At 41.8% G+C, this 24,193-nt stretch overlaps 1 protein-coding gene across 2 annotated transcripts in view; it reads left to right on the top strand.

Annotated features, from left to right (window-relative positions):
* The first annotated feature begins 4,159 nt into the window (after nt 1-4,159).
* LOC308366661 (CCR4-NOT transcription complex subunit 6-like) overlaps nt 4,160-24,193 on the top strand; it is a 33,086-nt gene continuing 13,052 nt past the window's right edge. The window contains exons 1-11 of one of the 2 annotated variants that reach the window (XM_080840389.1): nt 4,160-4,238; nt 4,583-4,643; nt 6,550-6,671; nt 6,971-7,157; nt 7,240-7,325; nt 7,423-7,527; nt 8,565-8,633; nt 10,248-10,405; nt 11,904-12,058; nt 12,850-13,004; nt 23,724-23,957. In XM_080840389.1, the coding sequence (XP_080696515.1) occupies nt 6,560-6,671; nt 6,971-7,157; nt 7,240-7,325; nt 7,423-7,527; nt 8,565-8,633; nt 10,248-10,405; nt 11,904-12,058; nt 12,850-13,004; nt 23,724-23,957 (1,261 nt within the window). In that variant the 5' untranslated portion in view covers nt 4,160-4,238; nt 4,583-4,643; nt 6,550-6,559. The remainder of the gene's footprint in view (nt 4,239-4,582; nt 4,644-6,549; nt 6,672-6,970; nt 7,158-7,239; nt 7,326-7,422; nt 7,528-8,564; nt 8,634-10,247; nt 10,406-11,903; nt 12,059-12,849; nt 13,005-23,723; nt 23,958-24,193) is intronic. The other variant, XM_080840390.1, reaches the window with a different exon arrangement.

The following is a 24,193-nucleotide window of genomic DNA, read 5'->3' as shown; positions in this document are numbered from 1 at the left end:
TTCTTAAGGCCGCTGGCTACGTCCTTCCTGAGCTGATCTACCTGCTCTTTGTCCTTGAGGGAGGCATCATACCATCGACCAAGGCTCTTCACAGGCTTCTCGGAGACAGTTGGAATAGGCTCATCGCCAATGAGAAAGCGTTGGTCTGACAGCTTCCCCTTGACGATGGAGATGCTTCTGGACTTGCTCGGCTTGATCTTCATCCGAGCCAGCTCGATGTTATCTTGCAGCTTCCTCAGCAGCCGTACAGTGCAAGCCTTGGTCGTGGTGAGGGTGGTAAGGTCGTCCATGTAAGCTCTCACGGGCGGCAGTCTCAGGCCAGGTCTTATTAGCTGTCCTCCAACCACCCACCGAGATGCTCGAATTATCATCTCCATGGCCATTGTGAAGGCTAGCGGGGAGATGGTGCAGCCGGCCATAATTCCCACTTCTAGATGCTGCCATGCTGTGGTGTACTCTGCTGTTGACAAGCACATCTGCACATCCTGGAAGTAGGCCTTGACAAGGCTTGTTAGGCCTACAGGAACCCTGAAGAAGTCGAAGGCGGTCCAAAGGAGGTTGTGAGGGACTGAGCCAAAGGCGTTGGCGAGATCCAGAAACACCACGTGAAGATCTGTTCCCTCCGTCTTGGCAACCTTGATCTGATGCCAGATGGTACTCGCATGTTCCAGACAACCGGAGAAGCCAGAGATGCCTGCTTTCTGGATTGATGTGTCAATCAGATGGTTTCTTTGCAAGTATCCTGCCAGCCTGTGAGCGACCACACTGAAGAATATCTTCCCCTCAACGTTCAGGAGGCTGATCTGGCGAAATTGGCCGATTTCTGATGAGTCCTTTTCCTTTGGGATGAGGATTCCTCCAGCTCTCTGCCAGGATGTTGGTATTTCTTTCTTTTGCCAGACCACCCTCATGAGCTTCCAGAGGAAACGCAGGGCATCTGGTGCATTTTTGTAGAGCCTGTATGGAACTCCGTTAGGACCTGGGGCTGAAGCAGCCCTTGCTCTACGCACGGTTTTCTCCACTTCGCTCCATCTGGGTGGGCTGATATCCGGCTGATGCTCTGGCGGATTGATTGGTGGCATGTCAGACGGGAGAATAACCTCTTCGTGGCGTTTGGCATCTGTGCAGGCCTTTTCCAGATGTTTTTCCAGGTCTGCCTTTGACACTGAGAGGCTTCCATTCTTCTCCGCTGTAAAGAGACTCTTCACATATTTGAAGGGGTCTTTGTAGAAGCGTGATCTTGTCTGTTCCTTCCTCCTGCGCTTCTTCACCAGATTTTCCGCTCTCCTCAGTGTCGCAAGTCTACTCCGGATGTCCTCCTGCAAGACGTTTATGCCCTCTTTTTCCTCTTCTGTGGCTTTCCTCCACTGCTTTTTCAGCTGCCTCCTCTCTCTGACTAGACGATCTATTTCCTTCTGCCTCCTGGACTTAGTGGGGATTGTTGGTTCAGATCTCTTTCTTTCGACTTCTCCAAACCGCTCCGATCCATAGCTGTAGATAAGATCTCCCATTTTCTCCAGCTTCTTCCTGGTGGTGCCTCTGAGCCCCTCTAAGATGTTGCAGAGGTCAGTGTTGACCTCCATCCACAGTGCCTTTTCGCAGGATTTTGGCCACTTGATCAGTGGCCTTCGCCCCTGGATTTTCTTTTCCACTGCAGGTCTTGCTGGGCTGGGCTCAGGTTGGCTTCCTGTAAAAGGTTCTACCTCTTCTGGGACAGGGATGTTGATGTCCTGCAGACTGTGGTTTTGGCCCTGCTGCTGAACTTCAGTCGACTGACTCGACCTGCTTCTCAGAAAGTAGCTGTCGATGCGAGATCCCTGTTGACCCTTCTTTAGGCACCCTTTTCTGCCCTGATGTATATTTAGGCCTCTGGTGGAAGTGACCTTTGCCCAGCCACATATGCAGCTCTGGAGCTTGTGTCCTGCTGTAGCTGTTGCAGTCTCGGGTATGCTGATCATCAAACTCGTAGTCATTTCCGTTCCTATGTCAATTACCGGGTTATCCGCCGATGAGTCATCTTCCGCCCCCGCTCTCGCTGACTCAGGGGGTATTTTCTTCTTATAGTTTTTCGTAGCCATTGGTGGGTGGGACCCATACACCGTTCGTGCTGAGTCCCGCTACCACGGGTAGCTAGCCCGTGGCAGCCCGTTGGGGTCAGAAGCAAGCAGCCGCCTTAATAATTGTTGCGCAAAATTTACTCATAGCAGTTCATGCTCCCAAAGGTTGCGCGTGTTGTCATGAGCCTGCCATTTGCTTGGCAGATAGAAAGCTGTTTCCCTAACAGAAAGACTGAAGCTTGAAGTTCTTTTCAAACCTTTGCTTGGGTAGCACTGTTAAACTGAGCAGACATGCAGACTACATTTTAGTAATCTCATCACGTAACATTCGTTTTCTAAAAACAATCACATAGTATTGCATGTTTTACTGTGGTAGAAAATACGTAAGCTTAATGCTAACGTATATGGAAAATCCTGTTGACACCGCGCTAGGTATTAGCATCAATTAATTCACGTTAATGTTTTTGTATGAGCCTGACATTTGCTCTGCAGATAGATAACAGGTTCCCTAACAGAAAGTCTGAAGCTTGAAGTTCTTTTCAAACCTTTACTTGGGAAGCACTGTAAAACTGAGTAGACATGCAGAATATTTTAGTAACCTCATCTCGTAACATTCGTTGATAGAATGCAGGCTGCGAGGCTCGCGTAAGAGCTTACGTAAAAAAGTCTAGAAAAGGGGGCCGACGCACGCAAGACGTGAAAAGTCGCGCAAGGGGCTTGCGCGGCCTCTTGCGCTTACGTCTCTGAGCATAAATCAGCCTTTAATGTTTACAAAGGGATTTTTTTCTTTGGAAGCAGGAAGTGTTAAAAAACAACACTAAAAACTGCAATCTTCCGGTCCACTTACATACACTTTGATTCCGTGTGTGTAAGGCCGTAAGCAGGTTGTCATCACGACACAGACTGTCGCTGCCAAATGTGAGTCCCTGCTTGATGTGAGTCCGCATGCGTCACTTTGCAACACTTTTGGAGTACAACGAGCCAGGTAATGCTGGTGGTGTACAGCATGAAGTGGAATGACAAGCGCATTTGTTTACGTTTGAAATCCACCAAGGTTTATGATGTTAAGCTTCATGTTTATTGAATTATTAGTTAAGCAGTACATTCATTACTAGTAACAGTAATACAACATACCCCCGTATGTTGACGTTGAGCCTTATGCTGTTAACCGTTTACAACACAATTAAATATAACATTAAATGTACCGGTATTATGCGTTAAAACCAGCCCCATATGTTGACGTTGAGCCTTAGCTGTTCACCGTTTACAACACAATTAAATATACCAGTAAATATACCCACATTATGCATGAAGACTAGCCCCATATGTCTACGTTAGGCCTTATGCTGTAAACCGTTGACAAAATTATAAACACTACGTTAAATAAACCTACATTATGCGTTATGAGAAGCCAGATACGTTGATATTGAACCATGTATGAGCATGCGCGTCTTGGATAGTTTGCTCCTGAGCCTTCTGCCGTAAACCGTTTGTGTTTGCGCATGCGGACTCACATCAGGCAGGGACTCACATTCTGCCAAGCTGCCAAATGTGAGGACCCGCCTGATGTGAGTCCGCATACGCAAACTTTGCGACACTATTGTAGTACAACGAGCCAGGTAATGCTGGTGGTGTAGGTTACAGCATGAAGTGGAATGACAAGCGCATTTGTTTACGTTTGAAATCCACCAAGGTTTATGATGTTAAGCTTCATGTTTATTGAATTATTAGTTAAGCAGTGCATTCATTAGCTTACTAGTAACAGTAATACAACATAGCCCCATATGTTGACACTGAGCCTTATGCTGTAAACCGTTGACAAAATTATAAAACACTACGTTAAATAAACCTACATTGTGCGTTAAGAGAAGCCAGATACGTTGATATTAAACCATGTATGAGCATGCACGTCTTGGATAGTTTGCTCCTGAGCCTTCTGCCGTAAACCGTTTGTGTTTGCGCATGCGGACTCACATCAGGCAGCGGCGGACTCACATCAGGCAGGGTCCTCACATTTGGCAGCGACAGCGACAACAGACCACTAAAAAAAAAAAAAAAAAATAGTAACGACGCCATGTTGCCTGCTCCGTAATTCAGCAAAGGGAAACGGGTGGACTAGGGGCTGTAGGCTATAGCTGACATATAAACACATTTTCGTCCTCAAGTGGTATGGTTTTTCAGGTAAAGTATAGTTACAGTTGGCGCTACAATTAAAGAAAATTAGTCGTGAGTTCACGGACATACATCCGTCCGTTTCCAAACATTGCTAACAACTGTTCCTTTGTCCATTCTGAGAGGGCCATTTACTATAACATCTGACGATAACTAGCCAGCTAAGAGCCAATAGCATATAACTCACACGTCCAGGTTTTGTTGATTCACTGACAGAGAAGAGTTTCTGTGTGGGTGGTTAGGTCTTACCCTTTGTCAAGACAAGGGCGATTTATAATGTACAGTTACAAGGTACAATTTAGAGTAAAGTTAATGAGATACTGAAATGCTGTTATGTTTTTGCTTTCGCTAAGACCTATGTTAGCTCACCAGATAGCTGCCGTTTCCTCACATGATAGGCAGCTGACCGCAAAGGTAAGCTAAATGCATGGCCGTTTTGCTGACTAGTTTTCATAGCATAGCTTAGCTTGCAATGAAAGTATGGCTGTGGAGGGCTACCCTTTGTATCAGAGACGTTATTTGGTAGTATTAACGTTAAACCTTGTATTTACCATTACATCTTTGGACGAGTCCTTCACACACATTGGCTACTTGTGTCGGCAACGTTAGCTACTTATCTAACATCGCTGCCTGTGACTCTTGTAGTTGAACTTCAACCTGATTGTATAACCCAAGCTTGGTAGTTAGCAAACTGGCTAGTTAACGGTAAATGTTTAGTTTAATACTTGATGGAGGGCTAACATTAGCTGTTTATTCTAGTGCAACAAACATACAATGCCACATGTTATATTTGTTTATGAAAACCTGCGGACATTTAAAAATGTACTTTCTTCATTGACTTCATCACTTCACAAGTAGGCAAAGACTAGCGAACGTTAACCCAGAGACTGTAAATAAGTCATTTATACAGTCGTTGAGCAAACTAGGTGTAGATCAGAGTAACCGACAGCTTGTAGACCGGTAGTCTAGTTTAGCAACAGGCTACAGCGTTCTGTTTAATAGCTATCACGTAGACTATGAATTTATTTTAAATGAGGAACAGTTCGTTTTAACTGCTAGGATTAGTTATCCGAATAGCCTCTGCAAAGTCTGCTGAATCACCTCCGTGCATTAAGCAGGACCAGAACAGCTAGCAAGTTAATTTTGCGTTTATATTTTGTAAACGAAGTTGGCAAGTTAATTGTTGTCAACAGCCGCAGCTGTCTCGTGACATAATCTAGTATAAAGTGACCTCATTGATGCTAAAGGTATGCAGTTGCTAGCTTGACCCAATGTCACTGACAACACCCTGTGGGCTTGCTGTAGGTTATTCCACAACGCTGAATTATTGTCGCCTAGATAACTGTTTTGAGTAAATCACGAAACGGCCTTGTACACCTTACACTGCCCTCTCGCTAGTCATAAACATAAGCTCAGTTGCACATCAAATAGCCCATGCACTTCGGTCTGTCTAAGGCTTCTCTTAAAAACTGAACATTTGCACTAACGGATGATATGGTCGTGATGTCACTATAATAATTAAAGCGGCGATACGAACGGCAACAGGAGGTCTGCACACTGATTCTGCAAAACACCTTGAATTAAGATGAAGGATAACGTAATTTTGTCTCGCCTGGTCAGCTGTTGAAAATTCATCACGTCATAAAGTCATCACAGAATATTGGTGCATTAGGCACCTCTGGCCAATGTGCGAACCTGCTTCCTCTATTTAGTGGTTCCATCTGTGTTGACCTAGCGCCTGATTACAGGACTGTGGTTCTGATTTTTAACTTTTCGCTTCTTTGGATTGCGGAGACAAATTAGAAGAGAGGAGGGTCTACTCGCATGCGATAGACTAATGGCCTCAGATAACCTTTACATTTACCTAATACATGTGAATATGATCTTATCTCTTCTGTTATAATGATGTTGACTCAGGCCGCTCAAACTTTTTACATGAAACCTAAAATGTCAGAATGCATGCAGTGCCTTAACTGTGAGCATCCTGAGATGCTGGCTCACTACTATGAAATGTTTTATCCGGCAGTGGCTTGATCAGACCTGTAGAATGCATTGCATATTCCAAACTTGTTTCTGGTTTAATTTCGTTTTAGATGCATTACATCAGTAATGGTGGTACTAAATACCTGTTATTGTGATAACATTGTAATGTAGTGTAAGTAATGTCAAAATATTGAGATGTATATTGTTACAGTATATCATTTGTATAGTGCTTTTTTTGCCTATCAATTTTCACAGGTGACATATCCAAAGAAGTAAATGCGCATTCATGGAATATTCAGATAGTTTTCCTAGCACTGAAGTCTCTCATTTATTACAGTGCTCCAGGAATGCCCAAGGAAAAATATGACCCACCTGACCCACGGCGGATGTACACTATTATGGCGAGCGAAGAAGTAGCCAATGGGAAGAAGTCATACTGGGCCGAGCTTGAAATTACTGGTGAGTTCATGACATCACATTCCCCTTTAGAATCAGTAGTCTCTTAAATCTGACACACGCTATGAAAGACCTGAACTGTCATCTGAAATGGACCCATTCCAAGAGTGTTAAGGTGAGTTTCTCGGATGTAGTTAGTTACTATGTTTTTTTTTTTGACACAGTAAAAATATTTATTAGCTTAATGTGTGTATTTCTTTCCTGCGAAAACATGATTGGGAAAGTCACTTGAATGCATTATACATAACTGGATATTTAGACATGCCTGATGTGAACTAAACCCCTGAATTTCATTTGTGCAGGGAGAGTGCAGAGCCTAAGTCCCGGCCTGTGGTCACTCACTCACCTCACTGCTTTGCACATCGGCGACAACTCCTTGTCACGCATTCCCCCAGATATTGCCAAGTTACACAACCTGATATACTTGGATCTTTCGGGCAACAAGATCAGGAGCCTGCCTGCTGAGCTCGGCAAAATGGTGTCTCTCAGGTCAGACTAGTTGTGATCGAGTTCTATTGTTCTTCTAACACTGCTTTTTTCTCTCTCAAACCCTTTTTATTGTGCTCAACAGGGAATTGCTTTTAAATAACAACCAGTTGCGGGTTTTGCCTTTTGAATTGGGAAAACTGTTTCAGTTACAAACTCTGGGACTGAAAGGTGAGTGTTGTTGTTCCACAGTAACTTTCTTGTTTGTACGTTTTTGAAAATATTTTAAAGGAATTTAATTTATATTTGTATTTGATGACCTCAAAAGGAAACCCTCTCACACAAGAAATCATGAACTTATACCAGGGACCAGATGGTACAAGACGGCTTTTGAACTACCTGCTTGACAGTCTGGCTGGTGCTATGAAATTCAGTAAGTGTGTCCTTGTTTTCTCCTCTATACCCCATCCAGTGCCTCTATATGTTTACAGATCAGAAAAGTACACACACACATGCGTGCTTGAGCAAAAACAATGAAGTGATTATTGAACCTTACAAAGTCATTTTACTAGTATCCAGGGCTGTATTAATTTTGTTAGGCTACAGATTTCATTCAAACTATTTTATATGCTCATGATATTGTTGATGAGAGGGTGTTTACAAGGCGGAGATTCTAAAACCATTCAACTGTGGACAATTTCACGATCATTTGAGATTTGAAGTCACATCTGGGAGAGGGGCGTGTTTTTTACAACAGGTTTTATGTGCATATTTTAATTTTGTTCATATCACCTATTCGCACAATTGAGAAATTATTTTAGATCAAATGTAGGATGGTTTCTATGCAACATTTTTATAAGTGACCATTACAAAGTATTTTTCTTAGGAAAAAGAAAAGGGCCTACATCAGGATTTTTGACATCTGACCAATCTGAAAATAGATAAATAACAATGGAGAAACGTATTGTGTTTGAATCTGAGCTCAGTAAATTTGAGATGACTTAACATTGTGTTATATCATTCATTTTTGGAGTCTTAATTCTATTGGTCCTAGGAGTTTCTGATTAGCTGCTAAGTGTATACACTAGAGCTTTTGGTTTGGACTAGAGTCTGTTTGAGCCATTAATTTGATTCATTTGGTTGATGTGAAAGCTAAGGAACGTCCCCAAATTAATATAATGTGAAATGAAACCAGCAGGGGGAGGAAGGGGGGAATAATCACACTTGACTTGCAGAATGGACCACATGTGAGAAGAGCCTTAAACTGTAGGTATGACTGTGGTGGAGTGGGGCCTTAACCTGTTTGTATGACTGCGGAGTGTGGATCTATTTCTGTGGTGGAATGGAAGGGAATATCTCTTCTCGGGTGCAAGATGCATGCAAGCGAACTGATGCCTCTAGAAGAGTTTTAATTTGTACTCACATTGTAACACTGATGTAATATGGTTGATGATGTGTTTCTCTGTCCAGCCCCAACAGAGCAGCCCCCATCCAGGTCTTGGATTGTTCTACAAGAACCCGACCGAACAGGGGCGTCAGGTACACAGCCTTTCCACTATTATTCATCAGCTAATGTTGAAGACTGAGTTTTATCTCAGTTGTGCTGCAGGCAAATAGACACGTATGTCAAAATGAATGCATTGGTGTCAGTATACATATGCTTGGTGTCAGTAAACATGCATATGCTTGGTGTAAGTGGACAGTGTAGAAGCTTGCACATACATATGCTTGGAGTCAGTGGACAGTGTAGAAGCTTGCACATACATATGCTTGGAGTCAGTGGACAATGTAGAAGCTTGCACATACATATGCTTGCATGTGTCCTGTAACTTTGGGATCACAACATTCTAGTGGTGATGAGAAATTCAATTCAGTGAACAAATGCATGTTTATTAAAAGGTAAAAAGGCAATGGTCAGGTACTTAGCCGACACTTTTATCCAAAGCGACATCCTGCAGAAATTAGGAATCGAACCATGGATGGCGCTAACCACTGCAAGAACCACATTCATAATTTGCAAATCTCTATAGAACCTAAACTAGCACCTGTGTTTGTTTGTTTGTTTTTAATAATTCAATACTAATTTATTTCTCCAGGTTTAAATCTGGTCATCCAGCTTAAGTCAGAAACTGTATTATGTTACTTCGGAAGTAATTACTTAAACAAAAACTGAAAAACACTATTTCTGGAAGACTTTCCTTTGGCCTTCATGCATGGCACATGTTGATTGGGCTCAGGCCTTCAGGATTGTGTTTCTGACCTTGTGAAGTTATCTCAAGACCATAGCCGTATGCACGGCCATATCTCTCTCCCAGCTGTCCTCCTTCCAAAGGGAAACTTCCAAAGTGCTTCCTGTAGGAGTTACTGCAGGAGGGGGAAACTTCTCATGCTGGCCACTAGGGGCCTTCAGAAGGAGGCAGAGCATGGATAACATGATTTAGTGAAAGGCATACAACGATAAGTTTAGCCAGTTGGCCTGTTTTCGAGAGCAACCTGTTCCAGTGGACTGTGTTGGTCCCATTCTGAGAACTGCGTTCAAAATCCATCAAGTGAAGGGGAACCCATGAAATTCTCACCCCAGACGTTGGTTAACTCTCTCCAGAAAATGACAGTGTGTAGCATTTTATACGTGTACAGCTATTTGCAAAACAAAAATTGGTTTGCCACATCTGTAATATTCCATTCTTACAAAATGTAAGCTAAGTCAGTGGTAGCAGTAAAATGTTTCTCATACCAAGTTGTTAGATGTCACTGAGTTGATGCACTCAAACTAGCTTCCTGCTATTCATGGGATTTAATCAAGGTACTCATTCACTGTGATTAAATCAGGTTCAATCATCCACTCTAAAATAGTACCTACCTCTAGACACACCTATTCCCTCCCATATCCCAGATGACTGTATACATATCTGAACTCCTCTCAGTATGTTGAGAGATACCTGTCGTGTACCATGCGATCGGATTGTCCTGTGACGCTGAAATAAACATATTTCTACTCTTGGACACTCTCCCAAGTTTCCTGATTATCTGCAAACCTGACCTTGGATCCAGGACTGAGACAGAGTCTTTCAGTGAAGTACCAGCAACTGTACCTTCAAATGTGTGTCCACTGATCTCGAATCATGAACATTTCCCCTTCTCTTCTTTTCTCAGCACTGTTCTCGGTCATGTGCTACAACATCCTCTGTGATAAGTACGCTACACGGCAGCTCTACGGCTACTGTCCGTCATGGGCCCTGAACTGGGAGTACAGGAAGAAGGCCATCATGCAGGAGATTCTCAACTGCAACGCTGACATCATCAGCCTTCAGGTCTCTGTCCCTTACTTTATCCCTTACTGTGCAATAGACAGTGTTGCATCATCAGGAAATTATGTAATGTGATGCTTAGTAAAACAGTACAATTGAATGGAAGTGTAACACTTGAGGGAGACTGAAAAAGTATGCACCCATACCGTCACAAACACCCTCAAGATTTCTTTTAGAGGAATTGTCAGGCACATTAATTAAAGGTGCAGTCTGCAAAATGATTACAGTACACGTTTTTGTCAAATTCAGCTAATTGCTCCTCACGGTCCTCTAGCTGTCAGTTCAGTGAGTGGGCTCAAAACATTGCTGGTGTCCTGGCTCTGTACATGGGTAGCAGACATAGTGGCTGAGCCATAAGCAGTTCTAGCCAATCAGCACATTGGTTCAGGAGCACATACGAAAGGGTCTGTTTAAGTGGCTTGTACATGGAAAATGGGATTGCTGAAAACCAACTGCAGTAACAATGGGAGAGAATCCCTTAAAAATACGTATGTTCATCAAATATAACAAAACTATCTGTGTGATCAGTCTTATCCAGCCAAGCTGTTGTTAAGAATACCGTCAAATCTTGTATTTTGTCTGAAAGTCCTGGGAATGCATGTGATTACATGATTGTGAGGGCAAAGGCAAAGGCTTAATCAACTCCCTGCTCATTTTACCTTGACTTAAATCTAAGCATGAATTTCCCAAACTTCAAGCTTACTTCAAGCTAGCTCGCAGCCTGAGAAGTTACCCATCTTCTGTAGTTCATAAACTTGCATGGCAATTTAAACCCGCTCACCTATTGTGAAGGAGAATGTTACCCTCCTTACCTAGCTAATGTTAAGCATTATAATGTTTCTTTTTATGAAGTGATGACAATGTACTTTATTTAATCAAGTAAAACTTGCTACATGAATTTAATGTAATTCTGGCAATGTTTTTTAGAACTTCAAAGTTCCACTACCTCTGTTTATTGCCATTGTCGGTAACTAGGATGACATTTAAGTAAGTGGACTAACTGCTACCAGTTAACAGGCAATCCACCTGCTGACGAGTACGTAGGCTACAGCTAAATTGTGAGCTGTTTAGAGTTTAGGTGCCAATGTTGTTAAGTATTGGGAGGGTAGTGCTGCACTTGTGCCCTCTTACAACACACTCACTCACAAACAACGGATATGATGGAGTCGGAGGAGAAGGCTACCAGTTAGAGATCGTACCACCTCTAATTTAGTTTTCCAGTGCATAGTACTCTCACCGTAGTTATTGCACACATTCAGCTCAGATGCTCTGCAAATGTGTTTTTTGCGTTCATCTGGCTAAGCCTTTCTATAGCAGGGAAAACCCACCAAATGCATCTCAACATCAGCAATATTGTAGAAGTTGCATGTCATGAAATTGTGAGTTCCATGTGCATGTTGATTTGTGGCAGGAGGTTCTTTCTGCATGACTGCATGCTGTGCTTTTGCTTCCTGGCGTGGTGATGCATTCTAATGCACTGATCTGCTCATTCCTCTAACAGGAAGTGGAGACAGAGCAGTATTACAACTACTTCTTAGTGGAGCTGAAAGAACAGGGATACGATGGATTCTTTAGTCCCAAGTCAAGAGCCAGAACCATGTCTGAGTGTGACCGCAAACATGTGGATGGATGTGCCATATTCTACAGGACAGAGAAGTGAGATTATACTTCATCATCTAAATCTATACAAGCTAACAAGCAAATCTATACCTACAAGGCATCAAAACCTTGCAAACACCAGCAACAGCACAGTTTGCACTGATAAAAGCTAGCAGACATGCTTACTTTAGTCTTTTTGCTATATAATTGGGGATGTCCTGCTTTGAAAGCTTTTCTTTCATTTCTGCGGGGTGGTTCGTCCCAGACCACAGATTTCCATAGTGCACAACCTGGGCAGCTGGTGAGAATGACAGGTGTGTTTATCTGTCCTTCACATAACCATATACCACCAATATGAATTTGAAGATGATGCCAAATCTATAAACACATGCCTCAAAAAGTGGCACATTTTTACACACTGTTGCTTTAACTGCACTTTTATTTAAAGCAACACAGAAGTTCGTTTGACATTAAGCTACATGTGTCAACCTCCGTAGAAATCCATGAGGACTCATATTGGCCTGAATGTTCTTATTGCCCAGTGGTAGTCTGCCTTAACCTCTTCCACAGCCTTCTATGTGACCACATACTGCCATGATTTACTGGGACAAAAATGGTCTGCCTTGTTTCAGGCTCTTGCAACAAGTCAGTCGGTTGAAATGTTAGCAAATACTTCCAATAAAGGAATAGCTGAAAGTAATTCATACAATCAATATAGGATTCGAAAGCAATGTTAAACTGTCCAGCTTGGGCCCAAAACATCAATTTGTTTAAAAATAAAACCTTTCTGAATCTTAACAATAACTGTCAAATGGATTCTTATTCCTAATTGGATTTCTGCTATATAGATTCAGTTTGGTGCAGAAGCATACGGTGGAGTTCAACCAGTTGGCCATGGCGAACTCCGAGGGGTCTGAAGCCATGCTGAACCGTGTCATGACCAAGGACAACATTGGTGTAGCCGCGTTGCTGGAGGTTCGCAAGGAGATGATGGAGCTGTCATGTGAGTCACCTTTCAAAAGAACACACACTTTTTGCTCTTCTACAGATTCACAAATAGAGGGAATGATTCCTCTCTAAAGGTACGATATAGTTATTATTAAAAGCATTATAACATTATTAGAACATTATGACAGTGGTTAAAGATAGTTATAACAACATAGAAAATATTGTGCACAATGATCATTTGTTTTCTCTCAGTATGGTTAGGCAGATGTTTTGTAAGGAGGAAATCCCTTCAAGGACAACATTGTGTTTTAGGTGTCAAGGACACAATTTGATAAAGTGCGAAGTTCTAAAGCCTCAATTGTGTCACAGGTTTTGTAAAGGGACTTCCATAAGTGAGGAAATCCCGGGTAATTACCATTGCATTATACTATGTTGTGTATTGTATGTAATACATCAGAGCCCTGGGTAATTACCATTGCATTACACTATGTTGTGTACTGTATGAACAGTGCCTTGCATTAGTATTAACCCCCTTGGATGTTTTACCCTTTTATTGTTTTTATAAATCAGTCATGGTCAATATAAGTTGGCTTTTTGGACAAAAAAAAATCACAAAAAAACCCTCTTTAATGTCAAAGTGAAAACAGATTTCTACACAGTTATGTAAATTAAATAAAAATATGTAATGAAAATAAGTGATTGCATACAGTGGGGAAAATAAGTATTTGAACCCCTGGCGATTTCACAAGTTTGGCCACTTTGCAAAGAAATGTGTGATCTATAATTGTAATGGTAGGTGTATATTAACAGTGAGAAACAGAATATCAACAAAAAAATCCAGAAAAATGCATTTTATAACATTTATGACTTTATTTGCATTTGATGCAAAAAATAAGTATTTCAACCCCTAGCAAAACTGACTGACAAAAATGACTTAGTACTTGGTGGAATAACCCTTGTTGGCAAACACAGACGTCAGACATTTCTTGTAGTTGGTCACCAGGTTTACACACATCTCAGGAGGGATTTTGGTCCACTCCTCTTTGCAGATCCTCTCCAAATCTTTAAGGTTGCGTTTTCAATGGGAGGGAATAAGGGAATGAGGTTCAAGCCCAATATTCCACGTTACATGGCCCGATCCATAGTCCCCTTGATACGGTGGAGTCGTCCTGTACCCTTGGCAGAGAAACTGCCCCAAAGCATAATGTTTCCACCTCCATGCTTGATGGTGGGTATGATGTACTCTTGGGGTCATATTCAGCATTCCCCCCCCTGTCAAACACGGCAAGTCGAGTTGATGCCAAAGAGCTTGATTTTGGTATCATCTGACCACATTCTGTCTCCCAATCCTCCTTAGAATCAATCAAGTGTGCAATGGCAAACTTCAGATGGCCCTGTACATGCGCTTCCTTGAGCAGGGGGACCTTGCGAGTGCTGCAGTACTTCAAAAAATGACGGCGTGGTGAGTTGCCAATGGTTTTCTTGGTGACTGTGGTCCCAGCTGCCTTGAGATCATTCACAAGCTCCCCCTGTGTAGTTCTGGGGTTATTCTGCACCTTTCGAATGATCACTGATACCGCACAAGGGGATATCTTGCATGGAGCCCCAGACCCAGAGCGATTAACATTTGTTTGGTGTTGCTTCCATTTACAAATAATCGCACCAATAGTTGTCTGCTTCTCACCAAGCTGCTTGCCGGTGGTTTTGTAGCCCATTCCAGCCTTGTGCAGGTCTACAATCTTATCTCTGACGTCCTTGGACAACTCTTTGGTCTTGCCCATGGTGGTGAGGTTGAAGGTGTGAAGTATGATTCTTTGGACAGGTTTCTTTTATAAACGTCACCAGTTGAGATCAGGTGTACCTTGTTAGACCTAATGAGTACTAATCTGTGTGCTTCTTGAGCACATAACTGGTCATTGTGAGCCAGAATTCTTGCTGTTTGCCTGGGGGTTCAAATACTTATTTTTTACATCAAAGGCAAATTAAGTCATAAATGTTATAAAATGCAGTTTTCTGAATTGTTTTGTTGATATTCTGTTTCTCACTGCTATAATACACCTACCAATACAATTCTAGATCACACATTTCTTTGCAAGTGGCCAAACTTGCGAAATCGGTAGGGGTTCAAATATGTATTTTCCCCACTGTAAGTATTCACCCCCTTTTAAATAGACTGACCTAATTCAACAGAGGTCCAGCCAATTGGTGCTCAGTATTCCTGGCTATTGTTACACCATGAAGACCCAAGATCACTCTAAGCAACTCAGAGAAAAAGTTGTTGAAAAGTATGTACTGTTGAAAAAAGGTATCGACTACAGTTCGCCAAAAGGCATGTGGGAGTCTCGATGGTCAAGTGGAAGAAGGTTCTGTGGTTTGATGAGCCCAAAGTGGAGAATTTTTTCAACAGTGGCTCTCTTCCATGAAGCTTTGATTGGTGAAGAACCCAGGCAACTGTTGTTGTATGCAGAGTCCCTCCCATACCAGCTGCTGAAGCTTGAAACTTCTTCCGAGTAGTCATAGGTGTCTTGGTGGCCCCTCTTACTCGTCTCCTTCTTGCATGGTCACTCAGTTTGTAAGGACAGCCTGATCTAGGCAGATTTACACATGTGCCATATTTCTTCCATAGCTTGATGATGGATTGAACAGAATTTCAGGGGATGTTAAGTGCCTTGGACATTTTTTTGTATCCTTCCCCTGACCTATACTTTTCAATAACCTTTTCCCTGAGTTTCTTAGGGTGATCTTTGGTCTTCATGGTGTAACAGTAGCCAGGAATACTGATTACTGAATACTGACCAGTGAATGGATCTTCCAGACATAGCTGTCGTTATACTCTAATCCAGGGGTGCCCAATACGTCGATCGCGATCGACTGGTCGATCGCAGGGCCAATGAGAGTAGCTCACAGAACTCACCAAGAAAAACAAAAAAAACACGCGGTTTTCAGAAAAGCAATTCATCCCATCATATAATGATATTAAAATGTGCCCGCTGATTGACGTGTAGACAGGCCAGTCTGCTTGTTGCTAAAAAGTTCGTTACACCATTACTATAACAACCATAATGCATACTACAGACAAGCGCCAGTTGCGTTCCTTTTACCGCTGCATTTACGTTTTCGCTGTAGCTCGATTCTCCGTGTAGTAGCCTACGAATGATTCGGAAATGAATGAGGGAGGTAAAGAAATAAAGAAATCGAAGACTTACCATTTCCATCAAGAATGGGAAGAGGACTTCTTATTCACGATGTCACACTCAAAGTGTGTCTGTCTTATCTGTCGATCCAGCATTGCACTTCCAAAGAAGGGGAATGTAGAGAGACATTTTCGAATGGTTCATCGAACCTTTGATACGGACTTTCCTCCAAGCAGTGAATTGAGAAAGAGAAAGGTGAGGGAGTTGAAGTCTCAGCTTCTTGGACAGCAGTCTCTTTTTACTCTGCCAACATCGAAAGCCAAGGCCGCAACAGAGGCATCGTTCTGGGTGAGTCGCACGATTGTTAGACACAAAAAGTGTTTCCAGGATGGAGTTATGGTGAAGGAATTCTTCATTGAGGCATCAGATGCGTTATTTAAAGAATTTAAAAACAAAACGGAAATCATGTCTGCAGCCAAAGCTGTTCAATTGACACGAAATACAGTGACCAGGCGATGCGAAATGATGGGCGACAACTTAGTACAGCAGCTTGCTAAGGACATTGACTGTTACGAGTGCTTCTCGCTTCAGATGGACGAGTCTACCGACATCACAGACAAAGCCCAGTTGTGCATTTTTATTCGAATGGTTCATGATATGACTGCAAAAGAGGAACTTTTAACAGTTTAGGCCGTAAGGTGAACACGGTTTTCGTTTCAGCCCGTTCCACTCACTGGCATCTACACAATCTTTAGCTTATAAAAAAGAACGAGTCGTGGTTAGTTACCAAAAAAAAGTTCGTCGCTGATTTTCCAGTCGATTGTCTATATGGCTTTGTTTTATGCAGAACTAGAGACTTCAGAGCGTAATACGATTTTTGTCGAGAGCCGTGCCACGGTTCGACACGTCATCATGCTACACCAATGAGAAGGCTGCATTTGTCAACAGAATGGAAAAATGGCGGCTCCCGTGTGGTTAGAAACATCGTTAAAGATAGAGGAAAACATCCGAACATCCTCAAAAGTGGGCTAAATTAATTCTAATTAGTGCTGTATAGATAGCCGCGTCCAAGAATAAGAATGAGGCAAATATACGATAATGTTATTTTTATGTTAAGTCATTTACATCAAGTTTGACATACATGGGAATACCCATTACTGACGATCTTACATGGACTGTGAACACCCACCGAAGAAGTCAAGGCAAAGAATGTACTTCCTACGTCAGCTGAGGTGATCTTAAGTATGAGAAATCATAGGCTTAGATGATACACAAACAATTCCATGCAACATTGTAAGAAGTCATGAGCATTTCTTAGAAATCACAAAGAAATGAGGACATCGTCTGACAGATGAACAAAGACAAGAATTATGACTCTGGATGTCACTTCCACCAGCTCCAAAGGTGATCCTTGAGCTGGTTCACTGCCCCTGCAAAAACTATGTTTGCCTGCGAGTTTAACTAACTTTGACACTATGGATTTAAGAAAATAGGCAAAAACTTAAGGTGGCAACAACCACACACACACTCCACATACAAACACACACACCCCACATACAGTAGGCTACACACACATTTCACTCCACATCGACACATACACATGCACACACACACTCACAGGTGAGATTTCATTCACAACAATAAACCCTCATTCCCCTATAACATTACAGCTCCACTCCCAGATTCTCTCTCCCACACACACACACACACACACTTACAGAAATACAATAATCATCCCAACTTTAGAAATCCAGCGAGGGGGTTGACTTTTCCTCATTGATCTGGAGCACTCACACCTAATTGTAAGCCCTGTCAGACCCTCGTTTGTACTTGTGATTAACATTAAATAAGGGTTAAATACATTATATCAATAAGACACAGCACAAAATACAGTAGTAATAAGGATGATAAGTGCAACGGCCCAGTGGTTGAGAAACACTGCACTAGGACATCAAGTCTGAAATGCCATCAGCGGTTGCACAGTGAAGAAAAGCCACGTAAATGCTTGAATTCTGAAGTGTGAAGTTTGCCCTTCTCAAATGCATATGTTGATACTCATGCCAATGTGGAAAAACTTCTAAACAAGCTGGGTCTTTAAAACGTCACCTGATAGTACATGGCAGGGAAGGTCCACATAAATGTGCCTGACCTTTTATTACAATATGTAAAGGCATTTTCACTGGCATTTTCATATGCAAAAACATACTATGTGGGAAAACATTTACAAGGTCTTCAACTCTGTTTGTGTGTGTGTGTGTGTGTGTGGAAGAGAAGACTGGAGAGAAGCCTCGTGAAGGTGCCCAGTGTGTGCACACTCACACTCACACACATGCACATCCTCATATAGGCTGTAAGGTGAACCCTGTTTCCATTTCAACCCGCTACACTGTCTGGCATCTACAGATGTGGCAGTCATTGCTGTAAGTGTGCAGACAGATTTGCCATGCACTTTATATGTTTTCACAGGGACTGGCAACAGGACATGTATCATTGACATTACCAAGGTGTCATCAGCTCTTGGAATCAGTGTGTGTTCAGCCTTGATCGGAATTCAAACATTCTCTGGGTGTGACTCCACAAGTGCCTTTTATGGCAAAGGAAAAAGAAAGACATTTTCTGTTGCATGTGAGAAAGATGAGTACCTAAAGGCTTTTAAAAGTTTAGGTACTAACTTAAACTTGGAGCAGTCAACATTTGCATTTCTTTGCCAGTATGTATGCCACTTATATGATCAGTCGGCTGCTGATAATGTAAATAAAGCTAGGTTCAAGGCTTTCTGTATGACATCATCAGCCTTGCCAGAATTATCCATTCCACCTACCACTGATGCCCTCCATCAGCACTGCAAAAGGGCAAACTACCAGGCTGCAATAATGAGGTCCTGTCTCAAACATAATATAAGTGCTTCATCACCTGCTGGATATGGTTGGCAAATAGAGGATGGGAACTCGCACGTCACCTGGATGACTAGAAATCCGGCCCCTGACAGTGTTTTGCTTGTGATACACTGTGGCTGCAAAGGTGCCTGTGAGACAGACAGATGTTTTTCTGCAGGATTGTGTTGCATGTAGTTGACCTATGTCGTTGCTGTAGGAACTGGAAGATAACTGTCCGGAGGTCAGTGAGGACTGAGTGTCCCTAATCTGTTATTTCTTATTCAGTTTTGTACAGTTTCATATATCATATTTCATGTTTCATGAAGAGTGTTTTTATGGTTCATTAGTGTTGTTTTCATTTGTGGAAGAATGAATGAATGAATGAATGAATGAATAAACAGATGGTCATTGGTATTTACAATTACTGCCTTTTATTGATACATGGAGGTTTATTTGTCACATACATAAAAATACTACTGTTTTTTCTGTGCGAGTGTGAAGAAAGAAAGATCAAGAAATATTTTTCATAAATAACAAGAGGGAGTTTAAAGAGCAGTGTGTGAAAAAAGGTGTAATTGATGTTTTATAGTCATTGTGTGTGTTCAGGATAAGGAATGCTTGAGGAAAGAAGCTCCTCCTCAGTCTCTCTGTTCTGGTCTTGTAGCAGCAGAGACGTTTGCCTGACCTCAGTGTTTTGAAAAGTCCATGGTCAGAATGTTAGGAATCCTTTACAATACCTTGGGCGCTGGTAGGTAGGTCTTTTCTTGTAGGTCTCCTGCAGAATATGGAGAGATGCTCTGATGATTCGGTGCTGCAGTCACAGGCTGTACAGTTCCCATACCAAGTGATGCTGTCAGGACACACAGCTGATGGTGCTGAACTTCCTCAGCTGATGTAGGAAGTACAGTCTTTGCCTTGATTTCTTCGGTGGGTGTTCACATTCCATGATCGTCAGTAATGATTATTCCCATGTATGTCAAACTTGATGTAAATTACTTAACATAAACATAACATTATCGTATATTTGCCTCATTGTTATTCTTGGACGCGGCTATCTATACAGCACTAATTAGAATTAATTTAGCCCACTTTTGAGGATGTTCGGATGTTTTCCTCTATCTTTAACGATGTTTCTAACCACAAGGGAGCCGCCATTTTTCCATTCTGTTGACAAATGCAGCCTTCTCATTGGTGTAGCATGATCACATGTCGAACCGTGGCACGGCTCCCGACAAAAATCTTATTACGCTCTGAAGTCTCTAGTTCTGCATAAAACAAAGCCATATAGACAATCGACTGGAAAATCAGCGACGAACTTTTTTTTGGTAACTAACCACGACTCGTTCTTTTTTATAAGCTAAAGATTGTGTAGATGCCAGTGAGTGGAACGGGATTCATTTTCTAAAGGACTTTTCGTGCTTCACCTTGCGGCCTAGTTCTGCATATGAACGCACACACACGGGGGGAGGACATTTTTCAGATATTCAAAAACTTTATCGACAAGACTAAGATTCCAGTGTGCAAGTTGGTGTCTATCACCACGGACGGGGCGCCTGCCATGGTAGGCTGCCGTAATGGATTTTTGCCAAATGCCGAGAGGATGAAGCGTTTCCTTTCTTTCTAAGTTACCATTGTATCACACCAACAAGTGTTGTGTGCGAAAATGTGGAACATGAAGGAGATCATGGATGTAGCAACAAAAGTGGCCTGTTCTATCCGTGCAAAATCTCTCCAAAGATGACTCTTCCGCTTGCAGCTTGAGGAGGCTGACAGTGACCACACAGAGCTACTCCTTCACACAGATGTAAGGTGGTTGAGTAGGGGGAAATTCCTTCAACGATTTCGCGATCTCCTTCCCGAGATAAAGCAGTTCCTTCAGGAGAAAAAACATGCAGAATACGAGCAACTTAATGATGATCGTTGGTTGCTTGATTTGCCGTTTTTAACTGATGTGTCAAACATGCTCAATGAGCTAAACATGGAATTACAGGGCAAAGAGAAACTTGTGATCAATATAATAAGCACAGTGAACGCCTTCAAAGGAAAACTTAAACTGCTTTCTTCAAAGATCCAACGCCATGATCTGGGAAACTTTAGCAACCTTGCATCTGAGCTGAATAATCAAGGAAAGGACTCAACGGAGTTTGACAGTGCATGTTATGCAAAACAGATTGACACCGTCCTGTCAGACTTTGACAGGAGATTTCAAGACTTCGCTCTACTCGAGCCAGTTGCCACGTTCATGTGCTTCCCTTTTCGGGAGGATGCTGAGGTCGATGTCCTCGCTTCCAAAATCTCAACAATGTTTCAGCTCAGTTCTGCTGAAGTTGAGGATGAGATCTTGACACTGCAAGCAGACATTAACCTGAAGGCCAGGGCCAACGAACAGTTCTGGAGTTTGCTCACAGAAGAAAAGTATCCCAACATGAGAAAATGTGCAACATCTCTGACTGCAATGTTTGGATCTACGTACTTGTGCGAGTCAGCCTTTTCACATATGAAAATTATAAAATCCAAATACCGCTCCACCCTGACCGACGATCATTTGGAGGCGTGTCTAAGACTGACTATCAGTAGCTATTGCCCGGACTATGCATCCCTTGTGGACTCCATCCAATGCAAGTCATCATCTGAATAAGGTAGCCTACTAACCACTGATGTGAACATGCCCCTGCATGCAAAAAAAAAGACTACATGCATAAAGTTAATTGTCTGACAGTTTCAATGTTTGAACAGTGAATTGTAGTGTCCTAGTGTTAAAAAAGTGTCCTAGTGTTATTTGATCATAAATGTAGGCCTACTGAATTTTATTGGCAATGTAATGTGAACCTGCCACATGAAAAAAAAAAATGGCTACATGCAATGTACACATAAAGTTAATGAAAGTTTTAGTTTGAACAGTGAGAGTGAGAGTGTGTACTGTGGGCCAAATGCCACTATCTATGTATGTATGTTTAAAGAAAATCCTAAATAAAAAAAAGTTACATTTCAATGTGTGGATTTTTTTAATCATAAATGTAGGCTACTAAATTGTACGGGCAATGTAATGTCACTGTGTATGAAATCACATGCTGATTAGTAGCCTCTATTGTGGATGTTACTGTTGTTATTTCCAGGGTTGGTATGGAAATTAAACTCAATCGTAAAATAATTCAACTTGTCATTTAGTGAAATAACCCGTATGACACTGTGTGTTCGTTTTGGTATTGTAAATTTAAAAAAGACAGATAATGTGCGTAGTTAGTAGATCATTCTGACCCAGACACTTAAAAGGTAGATCACCATTCAGAAAAGTGTGGGCACCCCTGCTCTAATCACTTGAGACACATTCACTGCACACTGATCCCCATTTCACTAATTGTAAGATTTCTAGCACCAATTGGCTGGACCTCTGTTGAATTAGGTCAGTCTATTTAAAGGGGGTGAATACTTATGCAATCACTTATTTTCATTACACATTTGTATTTAATTAACATAACTGTGTAGAAATCTGTTTTCACTTTGACATTAAAGAGGGCTATTTTGTGATTTTATTTGTCCAAAAAGCCATCTTCTATTGACCATGACAGATTTATTAAAGCAATAAAAGGGTAAAACATCCAAGGGGGTGAATACTTATGCAAGGCACTGTAATATATCAAAGCTGTGGGTAATCACCATTGCATTACACTATTTTGTGTTCTGTATGTAATACATCAGAGTTGTGGTTGAATGGGAGCATTCCATCAAATTACATGGCATGATGCTTCTTGATGTGTTTGATGTGACTTGTTCTTACGCTGAAGAGGAACAGAGGAAAGTAGAAGATGGCTAATGAATAACAGATACTAAGAAAAAGTCAAAATATAAATATGGGAAGGATTAGCAAGATTCCTTGGCTTTAAAGTTAAGGTGATAAATGGATTCATCCGCCTAGGATTCCTGGTTTGTTTGTCAGAACAGTGCGGGTCAATGTGTATACATTTGAATTTTCTTTGAAATTTAGCTATGGTTCAGTAAGCGTAACATGCCTTGGCAAATGTTCTCTCACTGAGGTCATATGTTTAGAGGGTATGTCCCTAAAGCCACCTACCACTATTAAAACAGATTATAATTTTGTCATGGCTTGGTGGAATTTTAAAAATGCACACCTATGAAGTAGTTCAGTTTTTTTTTACCGTATTCCACTTGCATATCAATTTGACAAAAAGTCACAGTTCATTTAAATTTTATACTGAACATGGCAAAGTCAAATTGTATACCTGTAGCTGTAACTACTAGTTACTAACTATGAATGGTTGTGTTTTTGGTAGTTTAGAATGAGCCCTTCGTATCTACATAGGGTACGGGTACTCTTCGACAGAGACCGCTTTGTTTCTACAGTAGACCAGAATGGACAAACCAAAACACTGGCTTGAGATGGCTGTGAGTTGTTATGAAATATCCTCTGTAGGAACTTGCACGTGCTCGTAAAGAGAAAGGTATTCAGCTGCTTGGAATTCAGCAACTTCACCACTAGATGCCACTAAAAACTACACACTGTGCCTTTAAAAAGTTTGGTAAGGTGTGGTTCCTCAAGGGTGTCCAACCAAATTGTGACAAAGCAGGGACGTCTCTCTCTATTTTCAAGAATCTCTTGAAGACTAATTTCTTCTCATTTCTTCCTTCTCTCATAACACCCCTTAGTGTGAAACTCCTAACTCTTGACTAAAACTCTTGCATTTTCTGTGCACCTTTTTTTACCAGTTCGCTCTGTTCATTGAAAAAATTGCATTCCTAATCCAGCAGGTCAATCCCTGAAGGGCATGGAGAAACAGCTCCTCCTCGTGGCCAATGCTCACATGCACTGGGACCCAGAGTATTGTGACGTGAAGCTGGTGCAGACCATGATGTTTCTGTCTGAGGTGAAGAATATTGTTGACAAAGCTACACGCAGTCTTAAGCTGTCGTCCATCTCGGGTGAAACCAACTCCATTCCTCTAGTGCTGTGTGCTGATCTCAACTCATTACCAGACTCGGGTAAGTCTTTGACAAGAACATAACGAATAAACTGTTTGTCTCTCTGTGAACACCTTGCCACTATCTTTGCAACTTGCAATAGCTTTCTGTCATTGGGATACATCAATGAATGGTTCACTTTGATCTGTTTCAGTCTAATGTAACACAAATGCGTTACAGGGAATGATTTGACTGCTTCGCACTTGTGTATTAACCGCTCTTTCTTTGCTAAAGTCACTTGTGGTAGTAGTCTAAAT

Source organism: Sprattus sprattus, assembly GCF_963457725.1.
Source record: "Sprattus sprattus genome assembly, chromosome: 6".
Taxonomy (NCBI): Eukaryota; Metazoa; Chordata; class Actinopteri; order Clupeiformes; family Clupeidae; genus Sprattus; species Sprattus sprattus.
Note: the sequence above shows the minus strand (reverse complement) of the source record. Positions and strands in the feature narration are given on the sequence as shown.